The 17,500-nt window shown below is 40.0% G+C and overlaps 1 protein-coding gene across 1 annotated transcript in view; it reads left to right on the forward strand.

Annotated features, from left to right (window-relative positions):
- The window catches only part of LOC143738051 (uncharacterized), a 25,770-nt gene that overhangs the window by 2,307 nt on the left and 5,963 nt on the right, over positions 1–17,500 (forward strand). The window contains exons 2-4 of the mRNA XM_077229910.1: positions 3,588–3,906; positions 7,729–7,839; positions 9,824–9,985. Coding sequence (XP_077086025.1) covers positions 3,588–3,906; positions 7,729–7,839; positions 9,824–9,985 — 592 coding nt within the window. The remainder of the gene's footprint in view (positions 1–3,587; positions 3,907–7,728; positions 7,840–9,823; positions 9,986–17,500) is intronic.

Raw genomic sequence — 17,500 nt, forward strand, 5'->3', positions numbered from 1 at the left:
TGAGCACAGGCTTTTCCATCAGGTTTAAAGTCTGAGTCCATTATTACACCCAGATTTTAGCAGTGGTTTGCGTAAGGAAGTCGAGAGCCCAGATCTACTGTATATTGGGGCATTGAGAGCAACATTTGGGCCAAATATCAAAATTTCAGTTTGTCTCTCATTAAAATGTAAAAGATTTAGGGCCATCCAAGCTTTAATAGTCCAAGTTTCTGCACTGACGGGAACACACTCCCTCACACTCCGTCACACACACACACACACACACACACACACACACACACACACACACACACACACACACACACACACACACACACACACACACACACACACACACACACACATCACCATCAGGTCTGATCTCTCACACACAGACACACACACATCACCATCAGGTCTGATCTCTCACACACAGACACACACACACACACACACACACACACATCACCATCAGGTCTGATCTCACACACACACACACACACACACACACACACACACACACACACACACACACACACACACACACACACACACACACACACACACACACACACACACACACACATCACCATCAGGTCTGATCTCTCACACACAGACACACACACACTCCCTCACACACACACACACACCCCTACAGCGACTTCAGGTACACACACACCCCTAATATACAATGGTAAATATTTAATTGATGAGTTGTCAATACAATATATAACAATACAATATATAGGATGTGATTTTACTCCAAAACTCAGTTTATTGACAAAATGAAACAGCAAATCCAGCTTTCTCTGCCTGGATCCAGTTGTTTCTGTGAATCGCAGCGATTCGTTCACTTCTGTTCTGTAGCGTCAGCCGTGTGTAGAAATACACCTCAGATTTCTGGTCAAATCTAGTTTTCAGTCAATCTCAAAACTCTTTCCCGTTTTGATGTGTTTTGTGTGTTTTTCACGGCATTCACACTGAAAACCAATCCTGCCACTCAGTGTTTCTGCCACTCAGTGTGTGTGTGTGTAACCGCAGTCACTCCGGCCGACGGTGACGTCACACGCATACACATAGTTTTAAAGGTGTGTCGTCTGCATAACAATGAAATGAAATGCCATGCTTCCTAAAAGTGGACCCTAATGGGCGCATGAAGGGAAAACGGCATTGGGCCAAGAACAGAGCCCTGAGAGACTCCAGAGTCTGTGACCTGTAAGAGGTCGTTAAAGACCTTTAAAATATGAAATATGAAATACCTCTAAAATTCCATGTGAATCTGAAAAATATACATATAAAGTTCTCCAATATTTTAGAAAGAAAAGGGAGTTTAGATAGTGGATGAAAATTGGCATGAACCATTTTTTTTTTTTTGATCGATGGTTGGAACGGTTTAAAATCCAGTGGAAAAACACCTGAGGTCAAACTTCTATTAATAGTTTCTTGGCCCAATAGTTTAAAAAAACCTCTTTTAGAAGACGTGGAGGGACGACATCTGTGGGACAGGAGAATGTTTCCATTAATCAGTCTTTTATAAAAGAAAAAGGCACAGAATAGAGAGGATCTCATCCACAAAAACATGTCAAATCTTCTCACAGGCACAGATGAGAACATGTCGGTTGAGAGGGATGTAGTGAAGCATTAATAGTACAAAAATGTTTATGAGAATTCATGTCTTTTTTTTTTTTTTTACATTTACATATATGCATTTGGCAGACACTTTCCCCGGAAATCGAACCCATGACCTTGGCGTTGCAGCTACAGGAAAGCTATGAGAATTTTTAAAAATAACCTCAGACAAGTATTAATTTTTTTCAGCATGTCTTTGGTATCTTTACACGAAATCTGAATATGCATATCAGCCCAATTAGTCTGTCTGCGGTCAGAAATGTGCATGGATCAAATATTCATAATGTGATGCATTATTCATCCAATGTATGCATAATGCATAATTCAATCAGCTACGATTTCAATTACGTTAAACGGAGACTATGAATAAAGAAACGAGGCAGAGAGAGTCAGGGATGATGGGAAACAGATTATGAGCAGATTATTACTGATCGATCGCAGACCTGCATGTGTGTGTGTGTGTGTGTGTGTGACGTTGAGCATCAGACCTGCTCTCTTGTCTCAGTTTCTCCATCAGGAAGCTTGAGCCGTCTGTTATTTCTCGTTCTGGTTTACGCTAGTATGTCATTGCAGGACACAGATGATTTCTGACGTTCTCAGCTGGACTCTTGCATTACTGTATTATCTCTCCATGCAGCACTGCATCTCTCATAGGGAGATGATCAATAATATTGATCTCATAACCGCAGACAGAGATAATCAGACGCTTACAGACAGCGACTGAAACATGAACGAGATCCTTCAGCTGCATCCCAAATCACATGCTTTCTAATCAGGTACTTCTTTTGACTAAAGTTACCATGAAATCAAAACTTAGTTTATAGTATTAATTCTAAATGATTTATCGGTGCACATAATTATTGTGTTTAATTCATGTTCCTGGTAATCTTGAATCAGAATCAGTTCCTCTTGCAGCATCTCTTCTCTTCTCTGATGATGTGGGCGGAGCAACCTGTTACTCACATGAGATCAGCCAATAGCAAACCACCACCATCCAATCAATTCCCCACAGACATAATCAAGCCCCGCCCACATTTGTTCTTGTTCTAGGAGCGTTTCACTCGATATACGACACAATAGAGAAGAAAAGACTTGTGCAACTTCAGTTTCATGCCGACTTTAAGTAATTCCTTTGCAACTCTTAGAAAGCATGTTCTCTACAGTACGACTTTAATCTGACCGTTATACACACTTTAGAATCAGGTCATCGGAGTTCTTAGAGCGCTGTAAAATATTTAATTATAAATAAAATTATAAAAATCAAATCTAAATAAGATTTTCATGAAAAAACATCACAGAAACCATAGAGCACTAGGTACTTTAGAGCACTTTTCGCCTACTGTTTTATGAATACTATAAATTTTGACACACTGTTCTTTTCACATACTGTTTTTATTATATAGTACACTGCAAAACATGAGGCTCTTCCTCAGTGTTTCTGTCTTGTTTTCCAGCACAAATATCTAAACATTCTTAAATCAAGAAACTAATATTTGCCATTTGGTCAAGAAAAATAATATTATGTTCACTTTGAATTAAGTTTATTTTTCTGATGCCGATTGTTTTTCTTGTCTTAAGCTTAAACTTGCTTAATGTTGATTTTTTCCCCCCAGAAAACAAGGCTTCTTATCTTCAATCATTGTGTTTCTCCAGTAAATGTATCTTGATTTAAGAATGTTTAGATATTTGTGCTGGAAAACAAGACAGAAACACTGAGGAAGAACAGGATGTTTTGACAGTGCAATTTAATTCACATTTATTTGTAAAGCGCTTTTCACAATACACATCATTTCACAGCAGCTTTACAGAAAAGAGTCCACATTACAATTTACAGTGATCAGTTATCAGAGGTAACTGTGTCTAAGTTATGTATTTCCGAAATGTACATATACAAAATCACAGTTAGAGAAAAAGGTATTAATTAAAGTGTAGGGAAGAGTATTCGCAGTTAACGGAGTCGCTCCACCGTCTGTCTGCAGGTTTTACTGGGATCTCCTCATGCTGATGCTGATGGTGGGAAACCTCATCATCCTCCCGGTGGGAATCACCTTCTTCAAGGACGAGAACACGCCTCCGTGGATCATCTTCAACGTGGTTTCGGACACACTGTTCCTGGTGGACCTGGTGCTGAACTTCCGAACAGGGATCGTGAAGGAGGACAGTACTGAGATCCTGCTGGACCCGAAGGCCATCCGCCAGCGCTACCTGAAGAGCTGGTTCCTCGTGGACTTCGTGTCTTCCATCCCGGTGGATTATATCTTCCTGATGGTGGACCTGGAAGCTCGACTGGACTCCGAGGTAGAGGAATAAAGTGTGTCTGTCTCTCAGTAAGATATCATGACACTTTAGAGCTCAAATCTTTCACTGTAAAAAAGAGCTTGTGTTGAAACATGGGTTTGAAATGAACTTTTTCACTCGCCGGCCAATTTGGCTACTAAATATTTTCACCAAAAAAGTGTTTTAGTTGGACAGATCAATACAGTACAAAGAACATAAAATCGTATGATGTTAGAAAATAACAATGTATTTTCTGTTAACCAAATGCTTTTTAATCTTTGCTATTTCTTCAATGCAAATTAATTAGCGTGTCGTTATTTGAAGCGTAGTGATGTTAGTGTTCAAGTAAACCAGATTTGAGCAGCTTCTGCAGAATACGATGTATTTAATATATCATGGGTACATTTGGCTACACGAACTTCCCCAGCAAAGTGAGTAAACTTAATAAGTAACACGCCAAATTGACTCGTGATTTGACAGCGTTACTCGCCACAGCTGATTTTTATCACCTTTGGCGTGTGTTAACTTCAAACCCTGGTTGAAACGTATCGACAGCAGCAGCTCATTCAGAAATCTGGGATTCTTTAAGAGACATACCAGCCCAAACATCATTCATTCATCATTCTGTCATCATTTATTCGCCCTCATGTCGTTCAAAGCCTTATGACTTTATTTTTTTTGTGAAACACAAATGAAGATATTTTGGGAAACTGAGTGTTGTTGTCCATACAGTGAAAGTCAGTAAGGTCCGATGTTTTTTAGTTCCCAACGTTCTTCAAAATATCTTTTTATGTTCCACTGAAGATAGAAAGAATGTTTGGAAGTAGGGATGTCCCGATCCGATCCACAGCATCGGTATCGTGCCGATACTGGCCCAGAACGCTAGATCGGAGATCGGAGGGGAGAAAAAATATAATCCGATACCTATCTAACAATGCTTGAATATAGCATTTCCCTTGCTGCGACATCCAATTAAGCGGCGCATATTTGGCGGTTTTGCAATCTATTTTGCGGGCAAAAAATGGGTTTGGGCGAGTGGATAAAAATTGGGCTGGTTTCGGATCAATTCGGCGGTTTTTGTAGCCGAAACACCGGCACTTCAGATCCTTCTTTCGGCGACCCTCTGTTCAGCAGGCAGTCTGTCTCACTCACTCACACACACACACACACACACACACACACACACACACACACACACACACACACACACACACACACACACACACACACACACCTCTGGCTGACGTGCCCCCTAAACTCACAACAGAAACTCCATCCCACTACCTTCGGTGTACTACAAAACACGGTTTTGCAATCCGTCTCCTCAGTTTACCGTAGCTTGTAAACTGTATGCTACACAGGATTTTGACGCATATCCAAGCAAGGGTTTCTGCAGAGTGTGGAGCGCGCACTGCATGGCACGGAGCGCGGGCGCGAACACTTCCGTTTTCCTTTCAACAGTGGAAACAACTTAAAATACTCTATCATTTCTGGTCATACAGAAAATAACTTATTTATATATAACTTATGTCAATATTTATTTTTTTGCGCAGCTTTTTGTGTGCATACAGTTCAAATTAAAATTTTGGTGTTCAACTTTCCGTTTTAAAAATTGTTAATTGTTAACTGTTCATTTTTCATTTTACGGGTTAAAAAGGAAAAACGAATGGACGCAAAAGTACACGGATCAATGGGTAATTTTAAAGCTTGTTAATGATTAACTTTAAACCTGTTGGTAGTAGGGATGGCGAAAACTAAAAATTTTCTTGACTGACCACCGAGCCTCATTAGCTGGTTGAAACCGGTTAACCGATTAGTTTAAAATATGCCACGCTATTTGAAATAACAGCCATTTCGAGCCGCGCCTGCAATTTTGCAACTGTCGCATCTCTCTCTGCCTCCCGCTCACACACACACACACACACACACACACACACTGCCCCGGCGCCGCGCTTCCACTCACGTCACTTTTTTAAAATCCCCTACAGCGCGAAACATGAGTCCCGCAAACGCGGCGCCGAGGAGCTTGTATGTAATCGGAGGACAAATGGCTCCTTAGTTTTGAAATGGTTTGGGTACAAGGTGATCGCGTTGAAAATAAAGGCGTTAGTCTAGCGTTAGAAGCTCATTTGAAACATTGCAGCGGCTCATTTAAGAAAATGACAGCTCCGAAGAGACTCCGCTTTAGTTTGAGGTAACGTTAGTGCTAACAATAATAAAGAAAGATGATGATCATCACCTTATCTGTTACCACTGAAATGTAGATGTAATGTATTTCTACAGTATTACTACTGTATTTAAGCACTGTATCACACAAGTTGCAACTTACTGTGTCATTCTTTTTGGTGAAATGGTCCCACACACTAACGTTACGTTTCTTTGCACGCTTCATCCTGTCGTCTGCCCTGGCTCTAACCTCCAGTGTTTTAGCCTGTAGCCTTTACTTTTCGCAAACCTTGTGAGCGCGCGAAACCCAAACGCTGTGACCTCGCGATGTTTTAATAAACCAATGTTTTTATTGGTTTATTAAGTACAAACAGGCGAGTTATGAAAAATTGAGTGTGAGGGATTTGTTCACTTCACACAAAAATATCTTGGAATGAGATGGCTAACTGTAGTAGCGTTTAGTCCACTGTCTATAAAAGCCTAATTTAGAGATCACTTCTTTTTTTTTAACCGACTACCGACAACTTTGATCGGTTAACGTTGAGACGGTCAACCATCGGTCAAACGGTCATCGGTTAGCATCCCTAGTTGGTAGCTTTAAGTAGCCTACTGAAGTAGCCTGCCTGCCTGTATTTTTTTTTGTAGTGTTTGAATAAAGGGTGGCAGTCTTTCATAATCAACTGTTGTTGTGGACTATATACTGGAGAAATATTTGTTTTCCATTTGAGTGAGATGTTTTTAGGTTGCTAATCGAGCAAAGTGCTTCCATATATTTTATTAGGCCTAGTATTAGTTCAAGAATAAAATAGAATAAAATAAAAATATCGGATTAATATCGGTATCGTGTACAGGTTTTTGGTACAATAAGTAATACATCCGTCTTATCTGAATTTAATAGAAGAAAAGTACGTCATCCAATAATTTATATCTTTATCACACTCTGTCAACTTGGATAATTTAGAGATTTCATCTGGTCGTGATGAAATCTAAAACTGAGTATCATCAGCATAACAGTGGAAACTTATTCCATGTTTAATATCACCTAATATTACCAAGTTGCAGCCTATATATTAAAAAAAGCAACGGGCCGAACACAGAGCCCTGCGTCACTCCATAATTTACTGTTAATTTGGATAATTCCCCGTTTAAATAAACAAAATGGTAATGGTCTGATAGGTACGATTAAGCCACCTTAACGCCTGTCCCTGAATTAGAGTTAGATATAAACTTAAAAACTTAGATATAGAATTGTGAGATAAACATTACAATTACCTTTTTATTTTATTTTCTGTGGCTGAAACAACCTTCCATAAGAAACTCACTGGTTTGAATGACATGAAACGAGTAAATGATGACAGAATGGTCATTTTTGGGTGAACGGTCCCTTTAACAAACAAGTGACCCATAGTCGAGTCAGCTTTATACAGTACAGATCGTTTCAGAGCAGCTTCACTGTAATAAACATGAGAATAACAGAACTAATGATGAAACTTAGATTCAGGAGTGAAGCAGCTCTCCAGAAGAAGAGAGAGTCATTATTCAGATCAAGTTCTGTTCTCATCTGATAGTGTCAGTGCAGTCAGATCAATTATATTAGTCTTTTAAACCTGAACTTTATCCAGGATAAACTAGTACATAAGTGAATGCTGTGTGATGGTGTAAATGTGTTTCCCGCAGGTGTACCGGACGGCTCGAGCGCTGAGGATCGTTCGATTCACCAAGATCTTGAGTCTTCTGCGTTTGCTGCGTTTGTCCCGTCTCATCCGGTACATACACCAGTGGGAGGAGGTGAGGCTCACTCCCAGATAACAACAATATGTTCAAACAACGTTTTGCTAACATTCACATTAGGTTATGAAGACCTTATGTATAGAGAAAACATTGAGGGAATGTTTTATCAATATGCAAGTATTATGGGAACATTTACCAATTACCATTTTAGCTTCCAACGAATCAGAATGCAAGATAATCATGATAAAACGGTTATTCTGTTTCAAAGAGATGCTCTTATATTGTCTAGTGTTATAAAGTTTATACTTGTATGGGTTTTTAATCTTTGCCATTTTAACGGTTCAAGTTATTTTAAATTTAAATTAGTTCACATCAGAATTAAAATTTCCCGATAATTTATTCTCCCCCACGTCATCCAAGATGCTCATGTCTTTTTTCCTCGGCCGGACGTCACTTTTTTGTTCTTTTGTCATCACTTGTCTTAATTAAGCTTGAGATCTTTTTGCTTGCATTAGTTTGGCTATTGTTTTGTGTTCCTGTGACATAAAGAATGGTGATATTTTACTTGCATCTAAAGTTATGAAATGTTAATTATGGACGCTTGTTTCTGTCAAGGAATTAAATAAAAAAAATCTTACAGTAATTGCAACTTTTTATCTCACAATTCTGACTTTTTTCATTGAACTGAGAGAAATAAAAGTAACAATTACCAATTTCCTTGTTCATTTTTTTATTCCATGCCTGAAACAAGCTTCCATAGGTAACAAAACATCCTTATTTCCAGCAAAAACATAATTAAATACAACAATATTGTGAAATTAAACTTATATTTCTCACTCCTAGTCAAAAGTCAGTGAGTAATTGTCAAATATTCATGATCTCAGTATTGACCAAAATAATCATGATGTTTGCTATAGTCAAGCATTTTAAGCAGGAGAGTGATGATAAGAGTGTGTGTGTTTCCCGCAGATCTTCTTTTAGGTATGAGAGTGATGATAAGAGTGTGTGTGTGTGTGTGTGTGTGTGTGAGACCTCCTTCCCTTCCCTTTACCTCTGTACAGATAAAAAAATGTCAAAATGATTCTAGTTCACATGGCTAAGAGGAAGCGCAAAACAATTCTGTATTATAAATATTTAAGACCAGAGAAGTAATTTGTTTAGGTCACTTTGTAAAGAAAGACTACACTCCTGCCACATATATATTCGAACGCACATACCTATAGACTAAACACGTAACACACATGTGCACGCCATCAGCATTTTCACAGATAAACGTTTTTAAAGTTTGCGCAGAGATAACTTTTTTCCCCAAAACTTTTCAATGCTTGCCCCGTGGAATCTGTTTCAAGGTCTGCTTTCTCGAGCACCAAACACTGTTGTGCGAAATAGTGGCTGGAGCGTGTTGTGGTTTTCAGTCTTTGTAGAAATAACTTCAGAGATCTTGGATTTCAGAAATAACAGACTTTATTTTCCAACAAATAAAGCCTAACGTTCTCTGCAGAAGACACGCTCCCGAGGTCTTTCACATTCTACCTTATATACCAAGCCTTTCGACCAAGATGGTCACAAACCTATAGATTATTTGTGGTGAAGGTCTTTTCCCACGTGACTTCTTAGAATAGAATTTTCTGCAGCAAACAACATTCCAGGCCTCTCAAAAATCACTCACAGAGGTAATTCAAAGTCACACAGAGAGTAAAGGAGATCCAAAGTCACACAGAGAGGAAATAATTGTGTATGAATATATAGCTAAATTACTTATTTTTTAACTAATAAAATCTTCAACAAGCGCGTTAAGGGTTTTCTGTTAGGACGGTGTGTGTTAGCGGGCCCTAAGTTAATAACTAATGATCTTTACAATGGAAGTGAATCAATCAAAACTAACTTTAGCTGGACAATAACTTTATTCTAGAGCTGCTGTAAAGCCAAAACAATCTCTGTTACTGTAATCTCCTATTATCACTGTAAAGCTGCTTTGAAACAGTCCATATTGTTAAAAGCGCTGTATAAATGAAGGTGACTCGACTTGTGTTTCCCGCAGATCTTCCACATGACCTATGATCTGGCCAGTGCGATGGTGCGTATCGTGAACCTGATCGGCATGATGCTCCTGCTGTGTCACTGGGACGGGTGTCTGCAGTTCCTGGTGCCGATGCTGCAGGACTTCCCTCTCGACTGCTGGGTCTCCAAGAACAACATGGTGGTGAGGAAGACTTTCTGATCCACACACTGCGTTCACACACACTCTCCCAGCCAGCAGGAAACGTCCTCTGTCAAGGTTCTGCCAAAGTTACGAACAAACGTTCTTCCAGTAACATTAATAGAACGTTCATTCAGAGTTATCTGGTCTTTACGTAAGAGATAATGTACACACACACACACACACACACACACACACACACACACACACACACACACACACACACACACTCACTCACTCTCTCTCTCTCACACACACACACACACACACACACCTGAAGGGGGTTTATTCTGAGATAACAACCGGCTGGATGTACATTATCCCGTTATTACACAGATACTCGCCACATCAGTAAATAATAAGCCACGAAATATTGATCTGAGTTGAAATATTTTATTAGGTCTTTAAACGCAAAGCTTCCGCGGAGAGAACCGTTTCATCATTTAAGAGATACGGTATACAGTCATAACACTTATCACACAGCATTTCAACACATTAATAATTATGGAGATTAGAGATATTTAATTTCTAATTAAACTGTTTTAAAATTGTACCTGTCTGTATCTTATAATCCAACAGTGTACAAAACAATACTTACAAAATGGCCGCCACTGCGCTCGTATGAAACAAGAGAGAGCGAGTCCACGATACTGGATGGCATAATTAAATAACTCTACACACAATATTGATTTGACTTTTAATATTTTATTAGCTTACCAAACGCAAAACTTCCGCGAAGAAAACCCGTTGCTAGCGAGTGTGTAGCGCTGCTGACTTCAGTGACCTGGATGAGTTTGTGTTTCTGTTCTCAGCGGCTGATATCTGGGAATAACTCACAGTGCGATTGACCAATCAGAATCAAGCATTCCACAGAGCCGTGTAATCATAATAATCAAACACCTCACTGTCGGCCGCTCAGTGGAACAGATCAGTGTTCTGCAAGAGTCACAGCGTGAACACTGATTTGTGTGTGTGAGACCTGTGGAGCAGCACGACTGCGTGTGTGTGAGAGTGTATGTGTGTGTGTATGTATGAGACCTGTGACAGCAGGACGAATGCTTGTGTATGAGTGTGTGTGTGTGTGTGTGTGTGTGTGTGTGTGTGTGTGTGTGTGTGTGTGTGTGTGTGTGTGTGTGTGTGTGTGTGTGCAACCGTGTGTGTGGATAACAATGTTGGCCTGATGCATGGAAGTGTAAATATGAATTTGTAAGATCATATCTTCTTTGTTTTGAGCTCTGTTGCAAATCCATAGACGTCTAGATAGACAGCATCACAGACAGCATCACAGACAGCATCACAGACAGCATCACAGACAGCATCACAGAAAGCATCATGTGACTCTATGATGCGGGCTCAGTTTGGCCCAAATCTAACACAGCATCAGAGTAGACCCGGCATAGTCGTCATCACAGTCACAGTCGGGTAACCTGTGATGCAAAGGTAATACAATACAAATTATAGTGTTATAAATGTACATACACTTAAAAAAAAAATATATAAAACTTTGCAGGATTCACGATACTGATGACATCTCTCATCATGTTCCCTCAGAAGGCTGCTGTCTCTGACGACTGTGAGAAAGTGCACTAGAGTTGTATAGTGTTCATGTCTCATGTCAGAATTACCATAATTATGAGACAAGTCAGAATTCTGAAGCCTGAGCTTTTCACGTCCTTGGACATAGAAGTGATTGGTTTCTATGGCAACACTCGCTCAAAACGCCGGATGGTTTCATGCTGACGGCAGGAAAAAGCTTCATCGCTACAGTAACTCACATCTAGCTCCTGTACCAGTCCAGCTCATACCAGTCTGCCATTGTGTACTTTCAATATTGTAGGGCCCTATGAAATATGTTTTCATTTTTTCCCCACATTACATTTTATTTTTTGCTAAATTCTCTTTTAATATTTCTGGATTTTATATAATGGGTTCATTAAATTTTAAGACGCAGGTCCACCATCTGAACTGGATCCGGCCCAGATCCGGCTGACTGCATCGTGTTGTGGCCGTGTCCAGGCGTAGGTCCACCATCTTACTAGCTAACAATTTCATCAATCTTTTCAAATGTAATCAAATTAAAATATAACAATGTAACATTTTATTTTGTGTTTGTGTTTGCGAGTGTGTTTGTGTTTGTTTGTGCGAGTGTTGGAGTGTGTGTGTGTGTGTGTGTGTGACTGATCACTGCTACATGCAACAGCTTGTCTTCTTGGAATATTGAGGCAGAAATGAAAAAACATCTAATTAAAAACACCACACACATACACACACACACACACACTGTGATAGAATCGCTGACTCACCCGCAGTAGGGTTTTCCACCGCTGTTGTCATGGTGACGGTTGCTAGGCAGCGGATGCTCAGCGTTCCCCAGACAGCGGCAGATCTGAGCTATATTTGTCTCCTCCATCATGTCAGTCTTCAGCACAGGAGAGATAAACATAGCACAGTCATCTCATTCACAAAACACACACGCGCGCGCTCATGCCACAGGCGACCGCTGCGTTCGAGCAGGTTTTCTGCTTCAGCTCAGTACTGGAGCAGCACATGTTGTCTGCTTTGTTGGAAACGAGGGCGAATCCCCATGTGACGTGACGCAGCGACAGGAAACTCTCCGTGACAGTGTGGAAGATGCCTTGTGAGAAACAGCCGCATAAACACTCTGTACTTTAAACCGCATGGTGACTAACAGAAGAACGCAATGAAAAGAGGCTTGAAGGGTTACATTTTAAATCTTTGGGGAATTGCTGCTTTTTGTGTGTGAGTGTGAAAAGCTTTAGAAATCACACACACTCTGCAATGCAGCGCTAGTTTCAGCCTGACACAGTTTACATTTTCACGTCCTGCGGCGGGTCTGAGAATGAGTGTGTGTTCAGGTGTATTGTTGGAGCATTTCTATTTTGAGGAACTGAAATAGACTGAGCCGCACACACACTCTGCTTATTACACACACACTCTCTGCTTATTACACACACTCTGCTTATTACACACACACTCTGCTTATTACACACACACTCTCTGCTTATTACACACACACTCTCTGCTTATTACACACACACTCTCTGCTTATTACACACACTCTGCTTATTACACACACACTCTCTGCTTATTACACACACTCTGCTTATTACACACACACTCTCTGCTTATTACACACACTCTGATTATTACACACACACACTCTGATTATTACACACACACACTCTGCTTATTACACACACTCTGCTTATTACACACACACTCTCTGCTTATTACACACACTCTGCTAATTACACACACACTCTCTGCTTATTACACACACTCTGATTATTACACACTGCTTATTACACACACACTCTGCTTATTACACACACACTCTGCTTATTACACACACACACTCTGCTTATTACACACACTCTGCTTATTACACACACACTCTCTGCTTATTACACACACTCTGATTATTACACACACACACTCTGATTATTACACACACACACTCTGCTTATTACACACACTCTGCTTATTACACACACACACTCTGCTTATTACACACACTCTGCTAATTACACACACTCTGCTTATTACACACACACTCTGCTTATTACACACTGCTTATTACACACACACTCTGCTTATTACACACACACTCTGCTTATTACACACACACTCTGCTTATTACACACACACACTCTGCTTATTACACACACACTCTCTGCTTATTACACACACACTCTCTGCTTATTACACACACACTCTCTGCTTATTACACACACACACACTCTGCTTATTACACACACACTCTCTGCTTATTACACACACACTCTCTGCTTATTACACACACACACTCTGCTTATTACACACACACTCTCTGCTTATTACACACACACACTCTGCTTATTACACACACACTCTCTGCTTATTACACACACACACTCTGCTTATTACACACACACTCTCTGCTTATTACACACACTCTGCATATTACACACACACACTCTGCTTATTACACACACACACTCTGCTTATTACACACACACTCTCTGCTTATTACACACACACTCTCTGCTTATTACACACACACACACTCTGCTTATTACACACACACTCTCTGCTTATTACACACACACTCTCTGCTTATTACACACACACTCTCTGCTTATTACACACACACACTCTGCTTATTACACACACACTCTCTGCTTATTACACACACACTCTCTGCTTATTACACACACACTCTCTGCTTATTACACACACACACTCTGCTTATTACACACACACTCTCTGCTTATTACACACACACTCTCTGCTTATTACACACACACACTCTGCTTATTACACACACACTCTCTGCTTATTACACACACACTCTCTGCTTATTACACACACACACTCTGCTTATTACACACACACTCTCTGCTTATTACACACACACTCTCTGCTTATTACACACACACTCTCTGCTTATTACACACACACTCTCTGCTTATTACACACACACTCTCTGCTTATTACACACACACTCTCTGCTTATTACACACACACACACTCTGCTTATTACACACACACTCTCTGCTTATTACACACACACTCTCTGCTTATTACACACACACTCTCTGCTTATTACACACACACTCTCTGCTTATTACACACACACACTCTGCTTATTACACACACACTCTCTGCTTATTACACACTCTGCATATTACACACACACACTCTGCTTATTACACACACACACTCTGCTTATTACACACACACACTCTGCTTATTACACACACTCTGCTTATTACACACACACTCTCTGCTTATTACACACACTCTGATTATTACACACACACACTCTGATTATTACACACACACACTCTGCTTATTACACACACTCTGCTTATTACACACACACTCTCTGCTTATTACACACACTCTGCTAATTACACACACTCTGCTTATTACACACACACTCTGCTTATTACACACTGCTTATTACACACACACTCTGCTTATTACACACACACACTCTGCTTATTACACACACACTCTCTGCTTATTACACACACACTCTCTGCTTATTACACACACACTCTCTGCTTATTACACACACACACTCTGCTTATTACACACACACTCTCTGCTTATTACACACACACACTCTGCTTATTACACACACACTCTCTGCTTATTACACACACACTCTCTGCTTATTACACACACACACTCTGCTTATTACACACACACTCTCTGCTTATTACACACACTCTGCATATTACACACACACACTCTGCTTATTACACACACACACTCTGCTTATTACACACACACTCTCTGCTTATTACACACACACTCTCTGCTTATTACACACACACACTCTGCTTATTACACACACACTCTCTGCTTATTACACACACACTCTCTGCTTATTACACACACACACTCTGCTTATTACACACACACTCTCTGCTTATTACACACACTCTGCATATTACACACACACACTCTGCTTATTACACACACACACTATGCTTATTACACACACACACTCTGCTTATTACACACACTCTGCTTATTACACACACACACTCTGCTTATTACACACACACTCTGCTTATTACACACACACTCTGCTTATTACACACACACACTCTGCTTATTACACACACACTCTCTGCTTATTACACACACACACTCTGCTTATTACACACACTCTGCATATTACACACACACACTCTGCTTATTACACACACACACTCTGCTTATTACACACACACACTCTCTGTTTATTACACACACTCTGCTTATTACACACACACTCTCTGCTTATTACACACACACTCTCTGCTTATTACACACTCTGCTTATTACACACACTCTGCTTATTACACACACACTGCTTATTACACACACTCTGCTTATTACACACACACACTCTGCTTATTACACACACACACTCTGCTTATTACACACACACACACTCTGCTTATTACACACACTCTGCTTATTACACACACACACTCTGCTTATTACACACACACACTCTGCTTATTACACACACACACTCTGCTTATTACACACACACTCTGCTTATTACACACACACTCTGCTTATTACACACACACTCTGCTTATTACACACACACACTCTGCTTATTACACACACTCTGCTTATTACACACACACTGCTTATTACACACACACTGCTTATTACACACACTCTGCTTATTACACACTCTGCTTATTACACACACTCTGCTTATTACACACACACTGCTTATTACACACACTCTGCTTATTACACACACACTGCTTTTTACACACACTCTGCTTATTACACACACACACTCTGCTTATTACACACACTCTGCTTATTACACACACACACTCTGCTTATTACACACACACACTCTGCTTATTACACACACACACTCTGCTTATTACACACACACTCTGCTTATTACACACACACTCTGCTTATTACACACACACTCTGCTTATTACACACACACACTCTGCTTATTACACACACACACTCTGCTTATTACACACACACTGCTTATTACACACACACTGCTTATTACACACACTCTGCTTATTACACACTCTGCTTATTACACACACTCTGCTTATTACACACACACTGCTTATTACACACACTCTGCTTATTACACACACACTGCTTTTTACACACACTCTGCTTATTACACACACACACTCTGCTTATTACACACACTCTGCTTATTACACACACACACTCTGCTTATTACACACACACACTCTGCTTATTACACACACACACTCTGCTTATTACACACACACTCTGCTTATTACACACACACTCTGCTTATTACACACACACTCTGCTTATTACACACACACACTCTGCTTATTACACACACACACTCTGCTTATTACACACACACTGCTTATTACACACACACTGCTTATTACACACACTCTGCTTATTACACACTCTGCTTATTACACACACTCTGCTTATTACACACACACACTCTGCTTATTACACACACTCAGCTCTTTCTCCATGTAAATAGCGAATCCGCCATGCGAGCGCAACTGTGTTTTAAGGGAATGGGAGACGAGACTCTCTGATTGGTTTATTGCACGTTACACCCAAAACACACTTCGGACGCCCTAAGTGCACTTGCGCCGTGCGCTTTAGACCATGAGCTTAGATTGTTAAAATAGGGCCTAAAGATTTGCCAGTGTGAATAAATGAAGGTGTTTGAACCGTCGTTATACAGTATAAACCCATTAACCCCAGCACTGCAATTCCACAGTGTGTATAAATAAGGCAGAGCTGAATAAATAGAAAGCGTGATATGTAACAGTTTCTGAAGTGTAATAATCACCTATACTGAATATAGAGTCACAGTACACGTACATTTTAAAATATTTTAAAGATGCTGATGGCCAGTTGACTTGAAATGTAACTCTTTCCCCAGAAGTGTATTTAAGCGTAGTTTTCTCAAAAATGTAACGGCTCCCAGAGTATTTAGTTGTTTAAATGCCTGAACATGATTAA

Source organism: Siphateles boraxobius, unplaced genomic scaffold (assembly GCF_051911475.1).
Source record: "Siphateles boraxobius isolate OS27281-9 unplaced genomic scaffold, OSU_SipBor_1 137, whole genome shotgun sequence".
NCBI classification, from domain to species: domain Eukaryota; kingdom Metazoa; phylum Chordata; class Actinopteri; order Cypriniformes; family Leuciscidae; genus Siphateles; species Siphateles boraxobius.